General features: G+C 53.9%; 1 protein-coding gene across 1 annotated transcript; it reads left to right on the top strand.

Moving 5' to 3' along the window:
* The first annotated feature begins 415 nt into the window (after window positions 1-415).
* Erbb2 (erb-b2 receptor tyrosine kinase 2) lies at window positions 416-24,612 on the top strand. The gene is made up of 27 exons (XM_075990835.1): window positions 416-814; window positions 7,229-7,380; window positions 8,069-8,282; window positions 9,304-9,438; window positions 9,827-9,895; window positions 10,066-10,181; window positions 10,307-10,448; window positions 11,963-12,082; window positions 12,337-12,463; window positions 14,152-14,225; window positions 14,312-14,402; window positions 14,585-14,784; window positions 15,265-15,397; window positions 15,480-15,570; window positions 16,076-16,236; window positions 19,044-19,091; window positions 20,424-20,562; window positions 20,642-20,764; window positions 20,938-21,036; window positions 21,253-21,438; window positions 21,577-21,732; window positions 21,837-21,912; window positions 22,147-22,293; window positions 22,672-22,769; window positions 22,959-23,147; window positions 23,382-23,634; window positions 23,761-24,612. Exons 1-27 carry the CDS (start codon window positions 742-744, stop codon window positions 24,111-24,113), a joined length of 3,765 nt encoding a protein of 1,254 aa, XP_075846950.1. The 5' UTR covers window positions 416-741; the 3' UTR covers window positions 24,114-24,612.

Here is a 24,612-nt window from a genome sequence, read left to right as displayed (position 1 = left end):
CTTGAAATAAAAATAAATCTTAAAAAATAAAAAGTTAAGAAGGACATAGGGGAAGCTGTTCTTCCAAGGATGAACAGAGGTCCCTCGATGTGGCTGTCTCCTCCTAGTTCAGTGGGTCCCTCTAAGATCAGGCTGGAGATACCTAAAAGGATGGAATTGACATCCCAGAGCGTCCTGGAAGTCGCCAGTTAGACATAACACATCTTCTTCCCAGACTGTCGATTTTACTTGAGGATGTGGCGGCAGACCCACTATTTGATATTAAGAATGTGATGGGGTCAAATGCAAACATCCAGGAACGTTCAAGATAAAACCCAAGACAGCAAAGAGGGGTAAAGGGATGTTCTGCTTTTAAGAAATGGGTGAGAACTGCAGCGAGCTAGCCAGGCGTCGGGGCGCAGGGCGCGACGCACCCAGGCCTGCGCCGGGAGGGAGAAAGTGAAGCTGAGAGCAGCCACTCCCAGCCTTGCTGGAATGCAGTTGGAGGGGTGGGGGGGCGAGCCGGGAGCGCGCGGCTCCCAATCACGGGCGGCGGAGGTGGTGGAGGAGGAGGAGGGCTGCTCGAGGAAGTGCGGCGTGAAGTTGTGGAACTGAGATTGCCCGCCGCTGGGAACCCAGAGCCCAGGAGCGCCCCTTCCCCGGCGGCCCCTTCCGGCGCCTCGCCTGTGCCTGCCCTCGCCGCGCCCCGCGCTCGCAGCCTGGTCCAGCCTGAGCCATGGGGCCGGAGCCGCAGTGAACACCATGGAGCTGGCGGCCTGGTGTCGCTGGGGGCTCCTCCTTGCCCTCCTGCCCCCCGGAGCCGCGGGCACCCAAGGTGGGTCTGGCATGGGGAGGGCACGGGCCGCTGCGGCTGTGCCCACGGGCGGCCGGGACCTCGGGGCCCCGTAAGCGCCTACAGCCGGTCGGTCCGGGGCGATGGGGCGATCCCGGCTGCCGGCGCCGCGGCCCGGAGGGGGATCAGAGCAGCTGGAGATGGGGCAGTCACTCGGAGGACCACACTGGAGATCAGGACCGGCCTCTACTGACCACACCGGAGCTTCCCGGGCTCAGAGAGGCTCCGAGAACTTCTCGGGGAAAGTTCTCTGAAACTGGTCTGAAAGTTTTCCTCCCGAGGGTGTGCGGAGCGCTGTGCGTGCGTGCGCGTTTCCCCCCTTCCGAGCCCCCTCACGCTTTCTCAAAGCTCTTCCAGTTGGCAGCCTCTGCCTCCGGACTGGACTGGGCAAGATGCCTTCGGGGGGTCCCCTCTGCCCTGCCCCTCCCCCTCCCCACCCCCTCCTGCTCTTTGGGTTTAGTAAGTTACTCCAGCTTCCTGCGGGGTCGCGGTGGAGGAGGGGGGCGCGGTGGGGAAAGTAGCCTGTCCAGTTGAGCAGGGAGGACCCAGTGGCGGGTCCCCAGTTGAGTTGTTTCTCGATGGTGTCTGGGTTTGAGGGGGACGGGAGGGGGGTGAGGCATTTGTTTTGAACAAGTTTTTTTTTTCTTTTTTCGTCTTTTCTGTGCTGGGGATGGAACACCCCCTACCGCACTGTCATCCCCCAGTCTCCGCGTGTAAGAGCTCTACCACTGGGCTGCACGCCCCACAGTTCTGTTTTGAACAAATTTCCTTAGAGCCTCTTGAAGAACTGTGTGCTTTAGGACTCTGGGAAAGCTCGGATCTTGAAGGGTGGTTGTGTGTTCCCCGGTTTTCATTTAGTAAAGTGGGAAGGGTTCCTGGGCATTTGAGGGGAAGGCATAGAAAAAAGTAAGGCCAGCTAGAGACCGAGAACTGGGTTGCTCTCTTGCCTCTGTCTTCGTGCTGGGGGCTGGGAGGGTGACCCAGCAGGGTATATACTAACCCCGTATGTCCATTTCTACCATAAGTGTAAAAGCTGATATACACTCCCTGTGTGTCTGCTCTGCCAGGCCCGGTGAGTGGGTGGTTTGGTGAGTGGGTGGTTTGCGTGCATTCCTTCTTCAGTCCTAAGAACAACTCCACAGTAGAAATACTAGCAGGCTTCTCATTGTGCCAGGGTGAGAACTCGGGCTGGAGAGCTGAAGTATCACCGAATAAGGGGTGGACCCCAGGCAGTGTGACTCCCAGTCAGTCACATATCTAAAACCGTAATATGAATCTACCTAGAACAGTGAGAGCACCAAGCTTCCTGATTCAGTAGGCTGTAGGAAGACACAGAAAGCAGGTTCTGGGAGCAATGGATGTTCTCCAGAGGCCTGAGAGCCTGGAGGTGTTCCCACTGCTGTGCTTTCTGTGGGGTACCTCTGTATGTCTGAGGTGTTTATGATGGTCCTATGTTTGTGTGTCGGGCTTTGTGTTGCCAAACAGCAACCTCTCTGCTGACTTGGGGACACGAGATGAACTCTGCCCTCTCCAGGAACTCCTCCCTCAAGGTAGTAGGCTATATCTGCTGTAAACAGTGGGAGATGCCCCTTGCCTGGCTGAGGACCAAGGATGAGGGTTCCTTTCAGTTTCTCAGGAGGGCATCCTTACCTTGGACTTTTTGTTGAGAAAAGTGAGACCAGGCCCTTCCCCTGAGTCTGGGAGAGGAGTTGGCCAGGAGTGAGAGGCCTTGCACTGTAGAGCGGGAACCTGAGGGGTCAGTTCTCCAGATGGGGTGCGGGGGCTGCTGGGTGAAGAGGGACAAGACAGTTTGTCTTGCCAGGAATGGTTAAAAAGGCAGAATGCCATCCAGCTGCCCCTAGCTCCAGATTATACCTCAGAACTGGTGGAGGGCAGGTATGTAGGGAAAGGAGATCTGGGGAGAGCCTGAGGGTCAAGATGTTGTTGGGATCCTTAGGGCCCTAGGCTTCGTGGCGTGCAGTGAACACACGTCTTTAACCTTGCAGGGCTTGTTCATATTTCAGTTCTAGTGTGTTTCTCTCCAAACCCTTCCCTCCTTTTGCTCTAGGAGACTAAGTAGATTCTTCTTGCAGAGGACATGGGCTCCGTTCCCAGCACCCATGGTGGCTCACAGCCTCCTCACTCCAGTTTTGTAGACCTGATGCCCAATTTTGACCCCCACAGGTACCAGGCATGTGTGTAGTGTACACATGCGGGCAGGCAAAGCGCTCATACACATCACAGAAAACAAACCCCAACAAGAAAAAAATGTATTGCATTTCAAAGTGAATGCTGACTGCCCTATGCCTGCCTCTCACCTTGTAAAAACCTCTGTGTCTTCGCTCCTACATGGCAGGTCCTTTTCCGTAGATGGCTTTGTCCCCTCTCTGCACTGTCCTGGGAAGTGGGTGGACAGATGAAAAAAAACGAACCTCAGAGAAAGGAAGAGGCTTATCAGGGGCTTTTAAGAGGTGGTCAGCGGTCTGTCATCCACCAGGAATGGGTGAAATGGACCCTGGGGCTGCCAGGCAGTCACACAGGGAAGAAGGGCTAGTCTGTTACTCAGTGTGGCTTTCCCAGCCCCTAACCCAGGCTGGAAAAGGTGCCCTGAGATGGGGGCCTGAGTTAGCTCCCTTCCTGGCCAGCCCATGCTAGCCTTTCTCTTGGGCCCTCAGCAGTGCCAGGGACGGAGGGCAGGAAGGTGTCCAGACCACTGGGATCCACAGGCCCATGGGAATGTAGGCAGATCAAGGGGAAACATGAGGAGCTGATGGAGGTTGGGCTGGAAGGCAGAGGAAGGCCCTGGGAAGGTGGACGAATGAACGATCAAGGGAGGAGAACCCCTTTCCTGTCCCCAACTGGTGGACAGCTCTTCTGGTCTCTTGGAGTGACAGTTCTGTTATTTGCTAGGCCACCAATCAGGCAGAGGATGTGAAGGGGGCCTGTATTGTCTGCAGTGGTGGTGGGTGAATCCTTAAAACCTGTGTTTGGGTTGCTGCGGACTGTTTACAGAGCTTGCTTGTGTTTACAGAGTGCTTTTCCCTTCCTCCCCCTTAACTCTCAGGGCCCTCTGAAGGGAGGAAGAGTTGTTGCCACTTGTTGAGGTCAGTAAATATTCACGGAGGGGCCAACTATGTCGCAGTCACTGCTGGCTTTAGAGATCCAAGTCTTATTTAGCTGCTGCCCTGGAGGGCTAAGCATATGCACCCTGTGGCCCAAGAGGAGCTGAGCTACGGTTCTGGACAAAAGAACCTGAGTCCAGGCTTTGCTCTGCCACCCGCGTCATAGAGCAGGTGTGTGTGGCAAGCGAGTCCTGGCGTCATTTGAGAGAGCTCTGGCCTCTGGCCTGGTTGGGGAGCTTTGGGGATGTAGGTAGTTTCCTGGCAGTGTTTATGAAGACCAAGGGAAGTGTTGGCTTTCATATTGTGAGCGAGATAGCAGCTGGGGGCGCCCCCATGCAGGAGGTCCTGGGCTCTGTCCTCCACACTGCAAATGAAGAAGGAAGACAGAACACAATGGAATTGAGGACCAGCTGGGAGACAGGAGCCCACCTGAGGAGCCCACCTGAGGAGCCCTAAATGGGGGCTAAACCTTGATTACCAGTGTTCAGCAGGAGGGACCTGAAGGACCATGGCCAGCTCTGAGTAGAGGGATGGTTACTTCTCCTTTTCAGTTTGGAGGCTCTTGACTAGATGTCATTCACACGCTCACTCATTCATTCACACACACACACACACACACACACACTCATTCATTTATTCAGTAGATACTTGTCCAGCTCTCACTGTTAGCCCCAGTCTTGCTTTATAATACTTTCGTCTCCAAGAGTGGGAAGATGGGGCTTCTGTCTTGAAGGCAGAAGAGCATCCCTGTGTAGAATTAGAGCCTTTTGCCCCACCCTGAAATTCATGGGCCAGGATGGTTATGGGGACTGTGGTCAGAGCCGATGGGGTGAGTCTGGTACGGAGTGGGGAGTGGGAGGGAGGCAGAGACTTGGGAAGGATCCAGAGGCTTTCCTGGCTGGCTGTCAGCGTGGTGCTTGGGTGTGGGGTCAGCTGGCAGCTCTCAGCTCCCCTGGAGGAGGTCTCAGGGTACCAATTTTCCCACCTGTCTGCGAACACTTTAAGACTCTTACTCAAACCGACCACAAATCAGATAAACAAACTGGCTAGTGGGGTGTGGCTGCCAGTCTTTCTGACCTTCTGCCCGGCCCAGCCACCCTGCCCTGCCTAAGCCTGTGTGTTTATTGGTCACACTGGAGAATTAGTGTGTTTTTATGCTTGTGGGGGGGTGTGGCATTGTTATTTGTGTGTGCACTGAGGTTTCATGGAGGGAACAGGGGATCTAAGGCAGACTTGGATTCAGATCTCACCTGCCTTGCTTGGTTGCTGGTTTTGCTGTTGTTTTGTTTTGGTTGGTTGGTTTGTTTTTTGGGCGTTGCGGTGCTGGCATTGGGACTCCGGCCTTGTACACGCTCTGCAAGTGATTTACTGCTGAGCCTGTTTTAGGATCCTGGGAGGATCAGTTTCCTTCTTTGTAAGCCTCAGTATCTGATGTATACAGTAGGCACTCAGTTCGGTTACCATGGCGACTGCTATTGTTGCTCTCCTTTTGCTTGGCTGCCACAGCTGGTGTCCCTTCCCCAAGGAGATGAGGCCGCAGAGGGCCGCAGGGGGTAAGCTGCCTCAGGGGCTGGGCCCCTACTCCAGCTCTGCCATCCTGTCCCCAGGGAGGCTGGACCTGGGATCTGGGCCTAGAGACAGCTGTGCCTGGAAGCAGCTGAAGCTGCGATGCTGGGGGAGGTCCTGGCAGCAGGGCGTTATTTTGGGCCCGGCTGCCACCCCTTGCTCCTGTTTCTTTTGGGAGACTCTGTGGGGGGGGGGATGAGCGAGAAGAGAGAGGATAGGGTGCTAGTGGGTGTGGTATGGGGTGGGCAGGCCTGGCTGTCTCCCCTCTATCCAGGAGATGAGCCTTTGATTTCTATTTCTGTTCCTTCCCCTCCACTCTCCTTGCTCCCTTCCCTGTCTGCCTAGAGGGGCGAGAAGAGGCCTCTGTCAATGTTACTAGAAGACCTTCAGTTTGAGGCCATTGAAGGCAGCCTGGGAGCCCAGGAACTTGCCCCCAAGCCCTCCCCAGATCCAGAGGAGGGAGGATAACTAGGATTTGGCTTTAGTTTCCATGTAGCTGGTACAGCAGGGCTCCTGAAGTCTGATCCCAAAGCTGGTCATTGTACTGTCTCTTGAATCTGCACACAGTCGCTGGAAGGCGGAGCGGTAATCCATAGGGATTCTCAGCAGCTCGGGCACCCGTGGGCCTGTGTATGTGAAGGCAACACCTCCACCCGCCTTCCCCCCAACCTCCTGGGCAAGATGCTCCCGGTGATTCATCTTCTCACCCAAGCAGAAAAACAAGTTCAACTGGGCACTTTAATCTCTTCCCTGCTGGTAGGCTCAGTGCCAGCTGCTACCTGGAGCCCCCTAGCTGGGGGGGGGGGGGCAGCTTCTCCTATTTGGGGACTTTAGTGGGAATATCTGGTCTCTAGGAAACCAGCCTGAGGGTCAGGCAGGCAAGGGGGTGGCAGTGCATCTTGGGACCCCAAGTTGATAGTTGGCATTGGGCAGGTACACAGAGCTGACGTAGTGCCCTTGTGGCAGGAGTTTCGTGGCATAGCTTCTGCCAGCTGCTTCTGGAGTCTTGCCCCAGGAGGGTGAGGGAGCCGGTGTAGAAACCTGCAGACTGTGCCTCTCCCTGGTCAGGATCAGCAGCCGCAGCCCCTAGCCGGTGTTCTAGGCGTTTCTTCTCCATGTGGGTGTGTTCCAGGGAGCCCTGCAATGATGGCCAGGCTCCTGACTCCCCTCATGTCCCAGCAGTGACTCCAGCCAATCTTCCTGGCCCATGTTTTGGGTAGTCCTGTGGGGGCGGTTGTCCTGAGCAGGGAGTTGACATGTGGGTGTGTTGGAATGGCAGAAGGAGGGTGCCCTGAGTTTATCTGCCTGGGAGGCCGATGGGGGTATCCAGAGGGGTCTGATTCATCATCGCCTCTCTTCGGGGATTTTTCACCCTCAGTTCTGGGACAAAGGGAGGCTTTCTTTGCCTGCTGAAACCCTGTATGGTTGGTAAGCTCTAAAGGGCTGACACATTGGGGCCCCACTGAATGCACAAGGTGGCCCAGCTAAGAAGGGGGCCTTTCCGCCGTTTGCCAACTTCTTCCCAAACACGAGAGCATTCTTCTGCTGTAGACTTTGTGGATATAGGGGCATGGGCGTCCAGAAAGGCCGTCAGCCATGCTTTCTCCCTGTCTGAGGTGACATGAGTCCAGGGAGTGAGTGTGGAGGAGGCGACTAGATTGGAGAAGGTCCTGAGCTGTGTCCTGACCCACATCCTCCCCTCCACCAGTGTGTACCGGCACGGACATGAAGCTGCGGCTCCCTGCCAGTCCGGAGACCCACCTGGACATGCTCCGCCACCTCTACCAGGGCTGCCAGGTGGTCCAGGGTAACCTGGAGCTTACCTACTTGCCCGCCAATGCCAGCCTCTCATTCCTGCAGGTGAGACCGGGTCCTGCTGAGCCCCCTGATTCGAGGTGTGTGAGGAAGGGCGTACCCTTTCCCTCTGTTGCCTCTCTTGTGGTTCCTCAAATAGGAATGCCTTTGATACCTGTGTAAACCCAGTTGACTCCCTCTGCAGTGGCTGCTTCAGCTTTCCCCATCACTGTTCATGTAGGAATAGTTCCAGGTCCAGTTCTGTGAATGTGGTCTAGACCTTTAACCTCTCCAGGCCTCAGGCCTCAGTTTCTCTATCTATGTATTAGACTAGCAGATATCCTGGGCCCACCTTTGTGAAGAATGCGAGAGAAATGTCTGGGGGAAGGTTATAGCAGGAGGGAGAGGAGTGTAGATCGTATCCAAAGGCCCTGGAGACAACTGCAAGGGACAGACACGGTCTGTTAAATCACAGACGCCATCTTACATGGGCCCTACTTGTCAAAGATGAAACTAAAGATAGGCTGAGGGTGGGACGCTGGCTCCAGCTGCTGGAGTGTTCCTGTACTCTTATCAGCCCTGGTCCCTCAGGCCTCGGATCCATCATCTTAGGGCCTGAGGGGGCAAGACTCCATGGCCAGGGGGCCTTGCAGGACATAGCCCAGACCCTGGGTTACCCTCAGGCCTTGTGAGGTACAGGCACTTCTCAAGCCCAGACACGCTTACCTTCCCCATCCTCTGCCTTTCCCGCCAGGACATCCAGGAAGTTCAGGGATACATGCTCATCGCTCATAACCAGGTGACGCACGTCCCACTGCAGAGACTGCGCATCGTGAGAGGGACCCAGCTCTTTGAGGACAAGTATGCTCTGGCTGTGCTAGACAACCGAGACCCTCTGGACAGTGTCACCACCGCCCCAAGCAGAGCCCCAGAAGGGCTGCGGGAGCTGCAGCTTCGAAGTCTCACAGGTGCCTTTGCAGCCATCGCAAGCTTCTTCTCTTGGGCCTTGTTTGCTAACTAGGGCCATTCTGGCTCAGGAGGGGCTTGGTGGGGGTTGTATATGATACCTCCAGCTGTGTGCAGGCCAGCCGAGCCTCCCTCTCTTTGCACCCCTATGACGATTAGAAAAAGAAGGCTGTGTGGTGGCTCAGTGGCAGAGTGCTTGGTTAGCATGTGCAAGGCCCCAGGTTTGATTCCCTCCTTTTCAGGAAGTTGCAGCTTGCAGGAGATCCGTGATTTATTTCTTAGAGAACAGGCTGCTGGTTTTTTGTTTGTTTGTTTTTTGTTGTTTTTTTTTTTTACCCCTGTCTTGGCCATGTCAAAGTGTGCAGTGGACAGACAGTCCATCCGTGGAACTGCACGTGGCAGCCCTGACCTGACCCTGTCCCACCCAGGACACCAGGTGTTTTGCATGCTGACTCCTGGTTTAGTTCTGCTGCAATCCTGCAAGTCCTGCTACTAACCCACGGAGTGTGTTTGTTTCTGTTATGTTTATTTTGTTTTTCTGGTCTTGTTGTTTTGAGACGTGATCTCACTATATAGCCCCAAGCAGTCCTCCTGCCTCAGCTCCCTAGTGCTGGGATCACAGGCATGCCACCACCCGCCTTCTCCAGCGTTCTTCTCACTCTACAGATGAGAATTCGAGGCATGCAGAGGAGCAATGACTTGTTCAAGGTTACACAGCCAGTCGGTGGTAAAGTGGGGTTTCAGACTTTAGGGACTTTTTGTTGTTGTTCTGGTGCATGCTGAGTGCTTGCTCTGCCACTGAGCTATCCCCCTGCCTCGGAGCCTCTGTTTACCCCCACACAGTGTGCACAGGGTGAGGCAAAAGGCAGCCGGGGACCCCCATCCACGTGAACATACCACTCTGCCAACCCGATCCCCTCTTCCTCATCCTGGGTTGTTCCTGTGTGTGGCTGCTCACTGGGAAAGGCAGGAGGCCCCAGGGAGGCCGGGAGGGAGCTGACCACTTCCCCACCTTCCCCACAGAGATCCTGAAGGGAGGAGTTTTGATTCGAGGGAACCCTCAGCTCTGCTACCAGGACACTGTTTTGTGGAAGGATGTCTTCCGCAAGAATAACCAGCTGGCTCCTGTAGATATAGACACCAACCGTTCCCGGACCTGTAAGCCCTGCTGCTGTGATAGCCCGCCTGACCCAGATCCCTAACCTACAGCCCCATCTCAGCTACTACCCTACCCATGCCCCTTTCCTGTCCTTATTGCTGTCTCCCTGCTTTAGGCAGGATCTCCACCTGCTGAGACCTCTTTCCCTTTTGCCCCCCCCTTACTATGCATCTGCCCCTGGGCTCCCCTGAAGTATTCCTCCTACCAATCTGTCCCTTGCTGCCTCCCCCTCACTGCCTCCCCCTCACTGCCTCCTCCCCCTCACTGCCTCCTCCCCTCACTGCCTCCTCCCCTCACTGCCTCCTCCTCCTCACTGCCTCCTCCCCCTTCCCCCCTCCCCCCTCACTACTTCCCTCCCTTACTGTGTCCCTTCCATTCCTTCCTTAGGCCCACCCTGCGCCCCAGCCTGCAATGACAATCACTGCTGGGGTGAGAGCCCTGAGGACTGTCAGATTTGTGAGTCTGAGGGAGACTTGGCATCTGGAGGTGGGGCTGGGGCAGGTGGACAGCTGGGAGTGGTGGGGTGACTTATTCGGGATAAGCTGTCTCCTAGAAGGCAATGCTATGCTGTTGAGGGTCTGCTGCCCAGGCCCCACACAGCACCCATCCTGTCTTCTCATCAACAGTGACTGGTACCATCTGCACCAGTGGCTGTGCCCGATGCAAGGGCCGGCTGCCCACTGACTGCTGCCATGAGCAGTGTGCTGCAGGCTGCACGGGCCCCAAGCATTCTGACTGCCTGGTATGTGCCCCTTGGGCCAATCCTCCAGGACGCAAGGGGTGGGCATCTTTCCTGGCACTGCCCTACTGCCATTGGCGCACCAGGCTGCAACATCCCAGTGACCACCAGCGGCCTGTCTCTGCCAGGCCTGCCTCCACTTCAACCATAGTGGCATCTGTGAACTGCACTGCCCAGCCCTGGTCACCTACAACACAGACACCTTCGAGTCCATGCCCAACCCTGAGGGTCGCTACACCTTTGGTGCCAGCTGTGTGACCACCTGTCCCTGTGAGTGCTTGGTAGAAGAACATCATTTTAATGCCTTGGCTAGGGAAGATGGCTGGTATAAATGGGAGCATGTTGAGAGTGTCGGGTGCCCGTTGGAGGGGCTGGTCATGACTCTCCAGTTCAGCCACCTCATTGTTTTCCTTAAAAATTATTATATTTATTTTTGTTTGATGTGCGTGAGTGTTTTGCCTGCGTGCGTGTCTGCATCATGTGCATATGGAAGTCTGAGGAAGGAGTCAAATCCTCTGGACCTGGTGGCTGTGAGCTACCACGTGGGTGCTAAGAACTGAACCTGGGTCCTCTGTAAGAGCAGCCAGTGCTCTGAGCTGCTGAACCATCTCTCTAGCCCTTCCTTGCTTTTTCTCTTTTTGTTTTGTTTTGTTCAGAATCTATCTTTGTAGTCCTGGCTGTCCTAGAACTTGCTGTGTAGACCAGGCTGGCCTTGAACTCACAGCGTGCATCCCGCCTCTGCCTCCCCAGTGCTGGGTGCACGCCTGGCTCCTACCCCTGCCTCTTTTAAAATCAGGATCCTGTGTATCTCAGGCTGGCCTTGCCTTGAGTTCACCACATAGCCAATGACATTAAACTTCCGATCCTCCTGCCTTGCCCCTGCCAAGTGCTAGGATTACAAGTGTGTACCGCCACTCCTGGGTTTTTGCCTCCTTCTATTTAACAGCTATATAGCAGGTGGCAGCAAAAGAACCCAGCCTTGGGAGCAAGAGTGCAGGATTTGCAATCTGTCCGCTATCATTTAATAGTCTTAACTACTTTCCCCTTACTGTGCCTCAGTTTCCTCGCCTGTATAATAGGGGCAGTAATAGTCCCATCCTAATAATTATGTAATGTCCGAATGAGTTAATATTTGTGGCTCTTTTAGAGCAATGCTCAGTCTGTACTAGATACTCTTTTAAATGTATGTCTTGTTCTACGGTCCGTATAGAGTAGGGCTTTGGTGATAGTTACCCTGCACTGATGGATACTTAGGGACTGTGCTTGGTCCTGGGTACCCCCTTTCCTTCCTCTCGTGGGAGGCAGAGTGGGCCTTTCGGTGCTGGCTGCATTTCCTTGTGGACAGGGTGAGAGGACAAGGTGGGGAGCCAGGTTGTTGGGTTCAAGTCCTGGTTCCTAGGTGGACATGGTAGCCCAAACCTGTCATCCTAACACTTGGGAGGTAGAGATGGTGGGGTCAAGGGTCATCCTCAGCTACATAGTGAGTTTGAAGCCAGTTTGGGTTACATGTAACCACAGCTTAAAAAAAAAATTTCCTGGCTCTGTTGTTACTTAGTGGCCTAAAGATGGGGGTGATTTGCATAACTCCAGGCTTTGATTTCCCTTTTTGCAAAATGCAGATAACAGTACTTTTGGAATAGGAGGAAATGGTGGTCCCAAGTCAGGTGCAGAGAGGGCCTTCAGGGATTGGTTGGTAGTATTCCTCTTAGACCTGGGCGCGGAGGCCTTGCTCATGGTGGGCTGGGAGGCTGGGCGACATGGATTTGCGTTCCCAATCTGTGCAGACAACTACCTTTCTACGGAAGTGGGATCCTGCACTCTGGTCTGTCCCCTGAATAACCAAGAGGTGACGGCCGAGGATGGAACACAGCGGTGTGAAAAATGCAGCAAGCCCTGTGCCCGAGGTACCAGCTGCAGCCCCTGACTGCCATCCCAGCCTGGCCCACCCCACTGTTGCTTAGACCGCCCCCTTCTGGGGGGGATGCCCAGTGCTTTTCTCCCGCTGCCCTGCCTACCCTGCCCCTCGCCAAATCCATCTCCTGAGTGTCTCTTGCCAGCGTAGGGAAGAGACTTGTCACTTCAGGAGGGGATAGCGGACAGGTCCCTGGTATGCCATGTGGTGCTGAGATGGCCCCTTTCGCACCGCCCTTTCCTTCAGTGTGCTATGGTCTGGGCATGGAGCACCTGCGAGGGGCAAGAGCCATCACCAGTGCCAATATCCAGGAGTTCGTGGGCTGCAAGAAGATCTTTGGGAGCCTGGCATTTTTGCCAGAGAGCTTTGATGGGTAAGGGTACACAGTGGCCTGAGGTGGCGTCAGGGAAGACGCGGGGTCCTGAAGACCCAGGTGTAGCAGCAGCATCTTGAGGAATCCCTAAGTGGGGGACCACAGGGAGCCGGGGACGTGGCGTTGAAGGTTACTTTAAAAAAAAAAAGATTTATTATGTATACAGTGTTCTGCTTGCATGTACACCTGCATGCCAGAGGAAGGCACCAGATCTCATTACATATGACTCTGAGCCACCATGTGGTTGCTGGGATCTCATTATAGATGGTTGTGAGCCACCATGTGGTTGCTGGGAATTGAACTCAGGACCTCAGGAAGAGCAGCCAGTGCTCTTAACCTCTGAGCCATCTCTTCAGCCCCTGAAGGTTACTTTTATAAACAACTTGTTATCCATAGACATGGTCATACGTGGTGATCAAACCATCCAGATGAAGTCCAGTGCTCCCATCCCAGAGGGGACAATGTTAAAGTTCAGTGTGTTCCTGTAGGACTTCTGGAGATTGGTGGACACAGAGAGACAGTGTTGGCTGGCGAGGCTGGCTTATTGAAGCTGCCGTGTACCCTTGCTTTGGGAAGTTGTTCACTACAGTTTTGTTAAGCCTGCCTAATTTTTTTTTTATTTTTAAGCTACTTTTATTTTATGTGCATTGCTGTTTTGCTTGCATGTGTGTCTGTGTGAGGGGTCAGAAGCTCTGGAACTGGAGTGACAGACACTTGTGAGCTGCCATGTGGGTGCTGGGAATTGAACTCAGGTCTTCTGGAAGAGCGGCTAGTGCTTTTAAACGCTGAGCCATCTCTTCAGCGCCCAGACTGCCTCATTCTTATAATAGTCATAGAACAGGAGGCAGCAGAGACAGGCAGCAAAGTCCAGACTTGGGTTTGAAACTTACCCCCCGTGTGTGTGTCTGTGTCTGTATATCAGTGTGTATCTGTCTTTTTCTCTGTGTGTCTGTGTGGCTGAAGGGCAGCCGCAGGTGTGACTCCTTAGGAGCCATCCACCTTGGTTTTCAAAATAGGGCCCCTCACTGGCCTGGAGCTCACCAGAACAGGCTAGGCTGACTGGCCAGGGCATCCCAGGAATTGTCTTTACCACTTCCATGTTGGGGTTGGGTTGCAAGCTTGCCGTCACACAAGGCCTTTTTTATGTGGGCTCTGGGTATTGAACTCAGGTCCTTACACTTGTACGGCAGAGGCCTACTCTTTAGCTTTATTGCCTTCTCCTTTCTATGTCTCAGCCCTCGTGTGTAGGATGAGGACCGTCACAGCTCTACCTGTGAGGTGGTTCTAAAGTCTGAAAGAGTTAATGTTTGGGACGCTCTTAGAACAGGGCTCGACGGACCCTGAGCGCGCTCTGTCTGTGTTTCAGAGCCTGCAGAGATCAGGGTTTTATGAACCCTGCTCACTCATGGCTGCTTGGGCCATTTTCAGATGTCTCTCATACAAACCGCTCAGTTTGTTGATGCCTCTAGCAGCTGAAGCCAGCATCTCTGTTGGCCATACTTCTGCAAGGGAGACTTCTAGCTCAAAGGGCACAGATGTTGCACTGCCAGATTTGGACCCTAGGCTTTGAGTCTCCGGATGGGAACAGCCACACTTGATTGGGCTTTAAGTGAAGGTGTCGGTGAGGGTGAGGAGTGGTGTCTCAGGCCCACTAGGGCTCCTGACCTCCATCCTCCTGATCCTTCCAGGAACCCTGCCTCCGGCATTGCCCCCCTGAAGCCTGAGCAACTCCAAGTGTTTGAAACCCTGGAGGAGATCACAGGTGGGCTGTCTTTCTGTGTCCTGCTCCAGGGGGGGCCAGGAGTTCTGGACCTTTCTGCGTAACCCAGCCCCCTACTCTGCCTGCAGGTTACCTATACATTTCAGCATGGCCAGACAGCCTCCATGACCTCAGTGTCTTCCAGAACCTTCGAGTCATCCGGGGACGAATTCTCCATGAGTAAGTGTGAGCGGAGGGGGCGGAGGAGGCATGAGTACCCTGCTCCCCATGACACCACCAGAGCTTTGACACGAGTCTGCAGAGCGTTCTGAGGCAGGAGGAGGGTGACAGTGGCCCTTTTGGTGGCAGAAAATGAGCCTAGAGTAGGTACCTTCTTGCAATTGGAAGCCTCCTTTCCACAGTGGTGCCTACTCATTGGCGCTGCAAGGCCTGGGAATCCGCTGGCTGGGGCTGCGCTCACTGCGGGAGCTGGGCAGCGGACTGGCGCTCATTCACCGCAACACCCGGCTCTGCTTCGTACACACTGTACCTTGGGACCAGCTCTTCCGGAACCCCCACCAGGCCCTGCTCCACACTGGGAACCGGCCAGAGGAAGAATGTGGTAAGACAGGAAGCCCAGCACTGTGGGCCAGTGCACAGGAGTATCAGTAGCCTCTGGCCTGTGCAAGCCTCCTGTTTTTAAGAGTCCTTTTTTGTTGTTGTTTTGAGATAAGATCTCACTATGTAGCCCTGGCTGTCCTGGAACTCACTCTGTTGGCCAGGCTGGCCTCAGGCTCACAGAGATCCGCCTGCCTCTACCTTCTGAGTGCTGGGATTAAAGGCGTGAGCCATTATGCCTGCTAGAGCCTTGTTCTTCTCTTGCCTGTGATGGCTTGGCCTTGTGTAATGGCTTCCAGCTGTGTCCTTCCATGCTGCCCAAACACCCTTCCCTTCCCTCTTTCTTGAACCACAGGATTCTTCCTTTCCCTGTGTCCCAGCATCGATCCCTATCCCTTCAGCCCAGAGCCATGCTTACAATACAGCCTGTTGGCTTAGACCCGAGCCTCTCTGAACACCTCTGCTGCCTTTCTCCTCACTACAGGTCTCGAGGGCTTAGCCTGCCACCCACTGTGTGCCAATGGGCACTGCTGGGGACCAGGGCCCACCCAGTGTGTCAACTGTAGCCAGTTCCTTCGGGGCCAGGAGTGTGTGGAGGAGTGCCGAGTTCAGAAGGGGTATGAGCGGCAGAGGAGTGGGTGGCTTGAGGGGAACACAGGGCTCCTCCCAGACCCCTTACTATACCCACCTCTCTTGCAGGCTCCCTAGGGAGTACGTGAGTGGCAAGCATTGTCTGCCATGTCACCCCGAGTGTCAGCCTCAAAACAACACAGAGACCTGCACTGGATCGGTAAGGTGCTCGGGGGAGGGACTGGCAGGTTGCTCCAGGGTAAAATATTCCCAGAGAAGGCTCAGCCTAGACCTGGACAGCAGAGGGTGGGGAGGGGGGCTGTGGACCCTCAGCTACTCTCCTTCATGCTGGTGAGGCTTCAGTTCCCAAGAAGGCCTGTGTCCTTGGATGTGGCTGTGCTGAGGACCAAATCCAGGTCCTGTTTCCAACCTCAGTTTTCACTTCTATAGGGAGGATGTTGTAATAGTTCCTGCCCGGTTGGGGTGTGGTGAGAATGAAATTAAATAGGGATTTGGCACAGCGCCCAAGCACGGAGAAAACTTTGTACATAATAGCTGTCACTTGTCACACCTTGGAGAAGGCACGTCCCGCTCTGGGTGCCTCCATTTCCTTGTAATGAACAGGGATGTTTACCTCAGTGACGGGGAGGCAGTGGGGCTTGGTCCTTCTGTGTAGGGATGGTGGTCCTCCCCCTCCCCCCTCTCAACTCTTCCTCTCTATCCAGGAGGCAGATGAGTGTAAGGCCTGCGCCCACTATAAGGACTCACCCTTCTGTGTGGCTCGCTGCCCCAGTGGCGTGAAACCAGACCTCTCCTACATGCCCATCTGGAAGTACCCGGATGAGGAGGGCATATGCCAGCCGTGCCCCATCAACTGCACCCACTCGTGAGTGGAGGGAGTTGTTTTCTGTAGAAAGGAGGGCTTTCATGATAGGAACCCCCTGGAGCTCTTGTTCTGAATGGAGGATAAACCCTTCATTCATATTGAGATGTAAATTTTTTTAGTTTTTTTTTTTTTTGGTAATTTTTGAGACAGGGTTTCTCTGTATAACAGCTTTGGCTGTCCTGGAACTCTCTCTGTAGACGAGAGTGGCCTTGAACTCAGAGATCCACTGTTCTCTGCCTCCCACATGCTGGGATTAAAAGTGTGCGCCGCCACCACCCGGCTGAGATGTCATTTTTGTATTTCTTTTCTAATCACTAAATAACACATAAGGGGCTGGAGAGGTGGTTGTGTGGTTAAGGGCACTGTCTGCGCTTTCAGAGGATTGGCGTTTGGTCCCTCGGAAGACTCATGGTTTCTATTAACTCTAGCCTCCAGAACTCCACGGTACACACATAGACACTTACAGATATAGAAAACTAAAAATAACTCGTTAGGGGTTGGCACGATGGTTCGGTGGGCAGAGGCACTTGCTCAAAAGCCTGATGATTTCCGTTAAATCACCAGGGGAAACTGTCCAAATTATTCACAGTTGAATTGCCAGCAGCATTCTTTTCTATCTTGCCTGGTAATTTAAAATTTTTAGTGTGTTACTGTAATTACATTTATTTGTGTATGTGTATGCATGCTGGGCAGGCATTCATGTGCAAGGCAGGCAGGTGGAAGTCAGAGGGCAACCCCTGGGAGTTGATTCTCTCCTCCTCCCATGTGGATCCCAGGGATCGAATGATGTAATCTTCAGGCTTGGCTGTAAATGCCCTTACCTGCTGAGCCATCTTACCAACTACCGACATGTGACCACTTCTTTCTTTCTCTCTTTCTTTCTTTCTTTCTTTCTTTCTTTCTTTCTTTCTTTCTTTCTTTCTTTCTTTCTTTCTCTTTCTCTCTTTCTTTCTTTGTTCCTTCCTTCCTTCCTTCTCCCTTCCCTCCTTCCTTCTTCCGTCCGTCCTTCCTTCCGTCCTTCCTTCCTTCCATCCATCCTTCCTTCCTTCCTTTTTTCTCTCTCTTCCTTTTTCTTTAAGCTGCATTGTCTTATTTCAGGTGTATGGGTGTTTTAGTTAGGGTGTCTATTGCTGTGATCACACCGTGATCAAAAGTAACTCGGGGAGAAAAGGTTTATTTAGCTTCCACTTCCACATCACAGTCCACTGTCATCCATGGAAGTCAGGGCAGGAGCTCTAGACAGGAATCTGGAGGCAGGAATCGACACAGAGGATGTGAAGGAACTCTGCTTCCTGGATTGCTCCTCCTGACTTGCTCAGACTTACAGCACGCTGGACCACCAGCCCAGGAGTGACACTGCCCATAGTGAGCTGTACCCGCCCACATCAGTCATCAATCAAGAAAATGCAGCACAGGCTTGCACACAGGCCCGTCTTGAGGGAGCACGTTCTCAGTGGATGTTCCCTCGTCTCGAGTGACTATAGCCTATGGCAAGCTGAAATAAAAATGGCTAGTATAGATTGTTGTCTGCATGTAGCTATGTGCACCATGTGTGTGTCTGGTGCCTGCAGATGCCAGAAGAGGCAGTGAGATCCCTTGGAAGTAGACTTATAGAGTGTTGGGAGCCATTGTACGGGTGCTGGGAATCAAACCCGGGTCCTCTGGAAGAGCAGTCAGTGCTTGTACCTCCTGTCATCTCTCCTGCCCTCCTCTCTCTCTCCTCTCTCTCTCTCCCTCCCTCCCTCCCTCCCTCCCTCCCTCTCTCTCTCTCTCTCTCTCTCTCTCTCTCTCTCTCTCTCTCTCTTTCTCTCTCTCTTTCAGGTTTGTTTGTTTGTTTTGAGCCTGGGTTTGTGTAGCCCTGGCTGTCCTAGAATTCTGTAGAGCAGGCTAGCCTCCAACTCAGAGGTCCACCTGCCTCTGCTTCTCAAACTCTTTGATTAAAGGTGTGCCACCACCGCCTGGCCTGCCCTCATTTTTTTTTTAAAGTGTTTATTTATTCTTATTTCGTACACATTGGTATTTTGTCTGTGGAGGGCATTGGATCCCCCGGAACTGCAGTTACAGACAGTTGTGTTTGGCCATGTGAGTGTCATGTGGGAACTGAACCTGGGTCCTCTGGAAGAACAACCAGTTCTCTTAAGTGCTAAGCCATCTCTGCAGTCCCCTGCCCTCGTTTCTTAACGTAATACAACTCCTCTCCACATAGTCTGAGCTCTGCTCACCCGCTTCCTGCGTCCTTTTTTGTAAGCACACCTCAGTCTCCCCTCTACAGACTTCTCAGTTGGTAGCATGTCCCTCGGCAGCAGCCCCGTTTGAAGGATATTGCTCTTGCTTGCTTTTTTTTAAACAGTTCATTGCCATTCAGCTCCACATACAAAGGGGCATCTGTGTGCATGCCTTCTTGTGACCTGGTGTTGGCATGTTAGTGCTAACTGTTAAGGCAGAACTGTTGCTATTTTATTGCTTGGTTGGTAGAGAGGGCCTTGTAGACCCTCTCCCACTAAGCTGCAACCCAGCCCCACGGTGTTTAACTCTCCTCTCATGTGCCGTATGCCCTGGACCTCTCTCATGGAGGGAATAGCTGATTTTTCAGCCTTGCTGTGCCCCCCTTCCTGCCCAGCACAGGAAGTTACAGGAATACAGGGGAGGTGGGCTCCCAGACTAAAGAAGGAATCTTCCTGTGGGCTGGCACAGAGCAAATTGATGACCTGCATCCCAGTTTCTGCCTGACATAATGGGATAATAATCCGCCACACCTGCGCCAGGAGGTTGTTCCCAGGGTTGATGATGGCCTTTCTCTTCTATAGCTGTGTGGACCTGGATGAACGAGGCTGCCCAGCAGAGCAGAGAGCCAGGTGGGCCTGAGCCCCAGAGGTACCCCATTGCCCCTGACTCCTTCATTGACCCCTGGTGGTCCGCAATACAGAGAGGGATTTCCCAACATGCCACACGTGCCTCCCTCCTTAGCCCAGTCTTTTTCTGTTGACTTGTGTTTCAACAAGTGATTGAGGACCTGCTCAGGATGCTGTGGGGTAAGGGATGCTAGGAATGTGGTTGGTGTCCCAAGAGCCTCCCTGGTGATGATGCTTCTTTAGGGACACTGGCCAAGTTCAAGGACCTAGAACTGGAAATAAACTGTGGCAGCATGCAGAGCCTCAGTGTTTGAGCTGGGTGGCCAGAGGTTTCCAGGAGGGGGCGCTGTGCTTCCTTTGCTCTTAGGTGGAGGATTAGGCAAGTCTAGAGTAGTGAAGAGATCTCTAGGGTGTTTGCAGTGAGCCCCAGAGTGCAGAGGGGTGAAAGTTGAGGCAATGAGGGCCAGATCTGAAGAGTAGAGTTCTTGACCACTGTGCCACGGATTGCCAGAGGCGAGCTTTAGTAAGGAGAAAAGCAAGCTGGGGATTGCTCTAAAGAGCTGTTTGCTCACGAAGCAAACATTCATGAAATGTTTGCTATATATATATATATATGGCAGGCCTTGTACAGAGCAAGATGGGAAGATGGGGTAAAAGGGATCAAGGATGGCTGGGCATAGTGGCACACACCTATGACCCCAGCGTTTGGAAGATGGAGGCACACGCATGTAAGCCTGGGACATACAGTCAAAAGAATAAGGGAATCAACACATAAATAGTCTGATGAATATCAAGGGGCCCTGTGTGCCCCAGGATGAGCTGAGTCATAAAAAGATTATATCAAGAAGAAATTGGGGTCCTGGTAATGGATGTCCTCGGTGTAACAGCCACAAAGCATGGGAAACCATGACTCCTTGGAGAGAGCTTTGACTAGTACCTTAGAGTCTTGGGGTACACATTCCTGGATCCCATTTCCAAGTGTGGCAGGATTCCTGGGGTGGGCATAGTGCAGATTAGCAAGGTCTCTGTTGAATTATCTCCCATGAAGTGTTTTTTTGTTGTTTTTGTTTTTTGTGTTTTTGGTTGTTTTTCAAGACAGGGTTTCTCTATATAGCCTTGACTGTCATGGAACTCGCTCTGTAGACCAGGCTGACCTCGAACTCACAGAGATCCGCCTGCCTCTACCTCCTGAGTTCTGGGATTAAGAGCGTGTGCCACCGCGTCCAACTTCCCATGATGTTTTTGAGCCAAAGCACATTCCCGTCCCTTCGTGGGGTCTCTTCAAATTTTCTCCCTAGACTAGCTCTAATCTCTGATTTTGGTCTCTGCTTTCAGCCCGGCGACATCAATCATCGCAACTGTGGTCGGCATCCTGTTGTTCCTGGTCATAGGGGTGGTTGTTGGGATCCTAATCAAGAGAAGGCGACAGAAGATCCGGAAGTATACAATGCGAAGGCTGCTGCAGGAAACTGAGGTGAGGGGGGGGGAGGGCCTCCTAGCCCCTCCCCAACCTGCGCTTGCTTGGCGCTCACCCTGCCACTCTCTAAATCCAGCTAGTGGAGCCACTGACGCCCAGCGGAGCCATGCCCAACCAGGCTCAGATGCGGATCCTCAAAGAGACTGAGCTAAGGAAGGTGAAGGTGCTTGGATCCGGAGCTTTCGGCACCGTCTACAAGGTCAGGAGGGGCTGGGTTCTGGCACGGGTGGATATGGAGGGGCTGTGCCTGGAGGGGCGTAGACAAGAGAAAGAAATGGGCCGATCTGGGGGGAAGAGAGGCTACTCCTCAATGGCTTCTTGGGGACCCACTGGATCTGAACCACAGACCTGACTCAAGTCCTTTCTGTTCAGGGCATCTGGATCCCAGATGGGGAGAATGTGAAAATCCCCGTGGCCATCAAGGTGTTGAGGGAGAACACATCCCCGAAAGCTAACAAAGAAATCCTGGATGTGAGCCCCTTCACCTTCTCCCTTGGGACTTGTGAGAAGCCCCCTCGCTGCAGATCTGGGCTGCTTTCTCTTCATTAGGGTTTGAGATGGAACCCCTAAACCTTGCCTCTTGATCTTCCCGGTCTGCAGACCATGCAGGGATGGGAGGGTCTAGGAGGGGAGTGTGGTGGGTGGGAGTAGGTGATTCCCTGTATCTCAGTGGACCCTTCCCTGCAGGAAGCGTACGTGATGGCTGGTGTGGGTTCTCCGTATGTGTCACGCCTCCTGGGCATCTGCCTGACATCCACAGTGCAGCTGGTGACACAACTTATGCCCTATGGCTGCCTTCTGGACCATGTCCGAGAACACCGAGGTCGCCTGGGCTCCCAGGACCTGCTCAACTGGTGTGTTCAGATTGCCAAGGTATGTGCTTAAGGGGCTTTCTGACCCTGCAGGTCCTTTGGGTGCAAATCCCTGTCTTCATCTGGGGCCAGGATGGGGTGGGAGGTGTCAGTAAAGTGAGATCCAGACTCCGGTTCTACACTGGTGCCCATTTTTCAGGGGATGAGCTACCTGGAGGATGTACGGCTTGTGCACAGGGACCTGGCTGCCCGGAACGTGCTGGTCAAGAGTCCCAACCATGTCAAGATTACAGACTTTGGGTTGGCACGGCTGCTGGACATTGATGAGACAGAGTACCATGCAGATGGGGGCAAGGTTGGAGAAGGGAGGGGTGGGGTGGTATCTGGCTGTCGGGAGAACTTTGAGAAGGGTCACGTCCCTACCACACCCATTCAGGACTTTTTGCTCTGCGTTCCCAGGTACCCATCAAGTGGATGGCTTTGGAATCCATTCTTAGACGGCGGTTCACCCATCAGAGCGATGTGTGGAGCTATGGTGTGTGGCGGTGGTGATAGGGAGGGTTGGATGAGTAGCCTTGGCAGGGTGGGATACGGGTACAAGAATGAGGGTGGGTATGGAGGAGAGGGGGAGGGCTGCTGATGCCCACCCTGCGTTGGCCTGTGCCCACCTGGGGTATGAGGAGACTGGTTGATCCTCCCTTTTGGCTAGCCTCTCTCATTGTACACCTAAGCTTCCTGTCCCCCCTCTCCTGATGCCTGTCTGTCCTAGGTGTGACGGTGTGGGAGCTGATGACATTTGGGGCCAAACCTTACGATGGGATCCCAGCCCGGGAGATCCCTGACTTGCTGGAGAAGGGAGAGCGCTTGCCTCAGCCTCCAATCTGCACTATCGATGTCTACATGATTATGGTCAAATGTGCGTGGTGGGCGGGGCTGAGCCTCATGTGTAGAGGAGGGGTGGTCTGACCTGTGTGTGGGTTCTGGGGGAGGAAGAGTGAGATATGAATGGAGAGGTGTCCCTGAAGGAAGCCTCCAAAGGTGCTTTGTCCCACTCACAATGGAAGTCCTTAGCTGCTCGCGAGGACAGCTGTTGAGGGGAAAGATGCCAGTTTAAAGGGGGCACCTAGGAGAAACGCTCCAGGACTCTGGCTCAAGATCCAGAGTCCACTTGTGCTTCTCTGCCATGTGAGGACTTTGGGTTTAGCCAGGGTCGTCTAGGCCAGACTCAGAGGGAGCAGGAAGGGGCCAGGCAGCTGGTCCTGGGATAAGGATGCTGAGCTCTCTCCTGTGCTAGGTTGGATGATAGATTCTGAATGTCGCCCGAGATTCCGGGAATTGGTGTCAGAATTCTCCCGCATGGCGAGGGACCCCCAACGCTTTGTGGTCATCCAGGTACTGGGCCTTCCCACAATCATCCCTGCCCTAACAGCATCCTCCTTCCTGCAGAGACCTGAGAGGGAAGGGACTTGGATACCACTTCCCCAAGCCCAGCCCCCACCTCTAGTCCAAGCTTGGTGAACCTTTCTGGGGAAGTTAACGCTGGGCTGGGGAAGGGCTGTCACTTGGTGTCTCTTTCCCTAGAACGAGGACTTGGGTCCGTCCAGCCCCTTGGACAGTACCTTCTACCGTTCACTGCTTGAGGATGATGACATGGGGGACCTGGTAGATGCCGAAGAGTATCTGGTCCCCCAGCAGGGATTCTTCTGCCCAGACCCTGCTCCAGGCACCGGGAGCACAGCCCACCGTAGGCACCGCAGCTCGTCTGCCAGGGTCAGTGCCCATTTTAGAGCAGAGGCTACCGGGGTCCCTTCCCTTGGTGCTCCCCGACATTTACCTTCCCTTAATATCCCATGATCAGTACTGCTTTCCAACTCTTGGGGCTCCATTCCCTTCATAATGACTCCAAGGTGACCTGTGTTTTTCTCCCGGGAACCTATCATTCCCCGCCAAGGTCCCCCTCCCAGACCTTTGAGTAACTTCTCTCATGACCCGCTCTTACCCCAGAGTGGAGGTGGTGAGCTGACACTGGGCCTGGAGCCCTCAGAAGAAGAGCCCCCCAGGTCTCCACTGGCTCCCTCGGAAGGGGCTGGCTCTGATGTGTTTGATGGTGACCTGGGAATGGGGGCAGCCAAAGGGCTACCGAGCGTCTCTCCACACGACCTCAGCCCTCTACAGCGGTACAGCGAGGATCCCACATTACCCCTGCCTGCTGAGAATGATGGCTACGTTGCTCCCCTGGCCTGCAGCCCCCAGCCCGGTATGGAATCCAGGCCTGAGAGATTGGGAAGAGGGGAGTTGGGAACCCTCAGGCCACACCCATTGAGGGGCAGCGCTGGGGCAGGGACATCTTCTTTTCTCTAACAGCTCCTCTTCTCTCCTACAGAATATGTGAACCAGCCAGAGGTTCGGCCTCAGCCCCCCTTGACCCCAGAGGGTCCTCTGTCTCCTGTCCGGCCTGCTGCTGCTACTCTAGAAAGACCCAAGACTCTCTCTCCTGGGAAGAATGGGGTTGTCAAAGACGTTTTTTCCTTTGGGGGTGCTGTGGAAAACCCTGAGTACTTAGCACCCAGAGGAAGCACTGCCTCTCAACCTCACCCTTCTGCCTTCTGCCCAGCCTTTGACAACCTCTATTACTGGGACCAGAACCCATCAGAGAAGGGGTCTCCACCAAGTACCTTTGAAGGAACCCCTACGGCAGAGAACCCTGAATACTTGGGCCTGGATGTGCCCGTTTGAGGTTACGTCTGCAGAGACCCTGTTCTGCCTTCAAAGGGAGGGAAACCTGGCTTGTGCTCTCCCTCACCGCAAAGCAGGGAGAGGTCCTCTGGTCACAAAACATCCAGGGCAGCCTGCTGTGTCAGGAACCCACCCTACGGAGCCCTTCTTGCTGCTTGAATCATCCCGAGTGGTCGAGAGGGGCCATGTGGCTGGAAGAGACGGCACACTGGACAGCCTCGGTGGATTCCAGACTCTGCCCTGACAGTCCGTAGGGTCCAGTGGATATTACAGTCATGGCTTCTCGCTTGGCCTGGCTCTCTTGGTTCTGAGGACTGAGGGAAACTCAGCCTAGAAGGGAAGAGGCCCCAAGCGAATATCTTGGGAACAGGACAACCCACTAGGACTGAGTCGTGCGTGCATCCCACAAAGCAAGGGATTGCGCTAGCATCCAGACCATCCTTGTACAGAATGTATTTTGTTCTGTTTTTACTTTTGTTTTTTAAAGCTGAAATAAGGA

The sequence above is a fragment of the Microtus pennsylvanicus genome, chromosome 11 (assembly GCF_037038515.1).
Source record: "Microtus pennsylvanicus isolate mMicPen1 chromosome 11, mMicPen1.hap1, whole genome shotgun sequence".
NCBI classification, from domain to species: Eukaryota; Metazoa; Chordata; class Mammalia; order Rodentia; family Cricetidae; genus Microtus; species Microtus pennsylvanicus.
The sequence above is the reverse complement of the archived record's forward strand: the minus strand, read 5'-3'. Positions and strand labels throughout refer to the sequence as shown.